The following is a 1,425-nucleotide window of genomic DNA, read 5'->3' on the forward strand; positions in this document are numbered from 1 at the left end:
TAAATTATTGTTAATGATTTGTGTAATAATTTAACATAAATCATTAAAGCTTTTAATAAAATATATTTGTAAATGTGCCATTCTTATAATAATGAACTTTAGAATGTACCTAAATATTTGACCATTACCTGGACTTACCTCAGTAAGGCAACTCTACCCTTTGAACCCACCGCTAAGTCAGGCAGTTCATCACCACTCTGGTCAAAAGACGACTGACTGATTGACAGGCCAAAGAACTTCAGTCCTGACTGGACCTCAGAGCCAGTAATTCTCTGAAATATTTTAATTAATCAGATTTCGTAAAATATTGACTTTACTTGATAGATGAGTTTAGACATCATTGTGAGTACTTTGATGTTGTGCACCTGTGAGTAAGTAGGACTGATTCTTCCTCCTCCACTGTGGAATATGTAGATGCTGCCTTCACCATTATTCTCCAAAGGTGCTCCAACTGCCAAATCCCTGAATCCATCTGAGTTTAGATCAGGCAGCACAGCAAGAGAAGAGCCGAACCTTCCTTTGACAGCTGCATGTCCTCTTAGTATTAACGGATCATCAAAATTACACTCCACAAACTAAAAGGAAGAGAGTTAATATTTTATGAACATTAAGAAAGTTGACAAATAAACCGAATAATTTAACTGCAGTAAATAAAACTGATTTACCAAACCAGTTAGTCTGCAAACATAAACTCTTCCCTCTCTATCAGGCTCCGTGTACATTGGGGCTGATATGAAGATCAGATCAGTGATGTCATCATTATTTATGTCCATGGTACACACCTCTGCCCCGAAATATGCACCAGTCTGATACTGTGTAAGGAAGATATTATTATTTTTGTATCTGAGATAATAATTTCTATGGAAATTATAATTTAATTCATATCTGTCTTAATACAAATGAATACCTGTGATGCCAAGGGCTCAATCTTTTGGTTTTTCAAGTTTTCTCTGTTAACAGCAAACACAACTCCTCTGTGTTTATATCTTGGAGCACCAACAACTGTCAGAGAGCCATGCCAGGATTTAGCAATCGCCATGGAGTAACCTAGAATTTTGGTTTTCAAAAGGAGAAGACAGATTAAGATTCCTGATTAATCCTTTTAAATTATGTCTGTTTTGCAAAATATTCTTACCAAGATAGCTGTCAGGCTCCAAAGACACATCCTCATATGTTTTCAGCTTCTGGCCTCCTGTTGTGTATTGCACGTAGCCTCCCTTCCACTGGTTTGCACCAACAATAGACATCTGAATTCCCTACAGTGCAGACAGAAAATACATTTTATACACAATTTATTTTACATTTAAAATCTGGACTGTATTTAATCTGTATTTGCCATTAGAACTTAAAAACTCCCACAAGGCACATGTGAATCTTTCTTTCTATGACTAGACTGTCTGGTGAGTTTCAGGTAGTTTTAATTAC

At 36.2% G+C, this 1,425-nt stretch overlaps 1 protein-coding gene across 1 annotated transcript in view; it reads right to left on the reverse strand.

Annotated features, from left to right (window-relative positions):
- LOC102313665 (integrin alpha-M) overlaps window positions 1–1,425 on the reverse strand; it is a 12,354-nt gene that overhangs the window by 5,381 nt on the left and 5,548 nt on the right. Inside the window, exons 8-12 of the mRNA XM_042217068.1 lie at window positions 1,136–1,256; window positions 908–1,047; window positions 666–812; window positions 366–575; window positions 138–272 (exon numbers count right to left, since the gene is read on the reverse strand). Coding sequence (XP_042073002.1) covers window positions 138–272; window positions 366–575; window positions 666–812; window positions 908–1,047; window positions 1,136–1,256 — 753 coding nt within the window. The remainder of the gene's footprint in view (window positions 1–137; window positions 273–365; window positions 576–665; window positions 813–907; window positions 1,048–1,135; window positions 1,257–1,425) is intronic.

The sequence above is a fragment of the Haplochromis burtoni genome, unplaced genomic scaffold, assembly GCF_018398535.1.
Source record: "Haplochromis burtoni strain Fernald_Lab_line unplaced genomic scaffold, NCSU_Asbu1 Contig_1569, whole genome shotgun sequence".
Taxonomy (NCBI): domain Eukaryota; kingdom Metazoa; phylum Chordata; class Actinopteri; order Cichliformes; family Cichlidae; genus Haplochromis; species Haplochromis burtoni.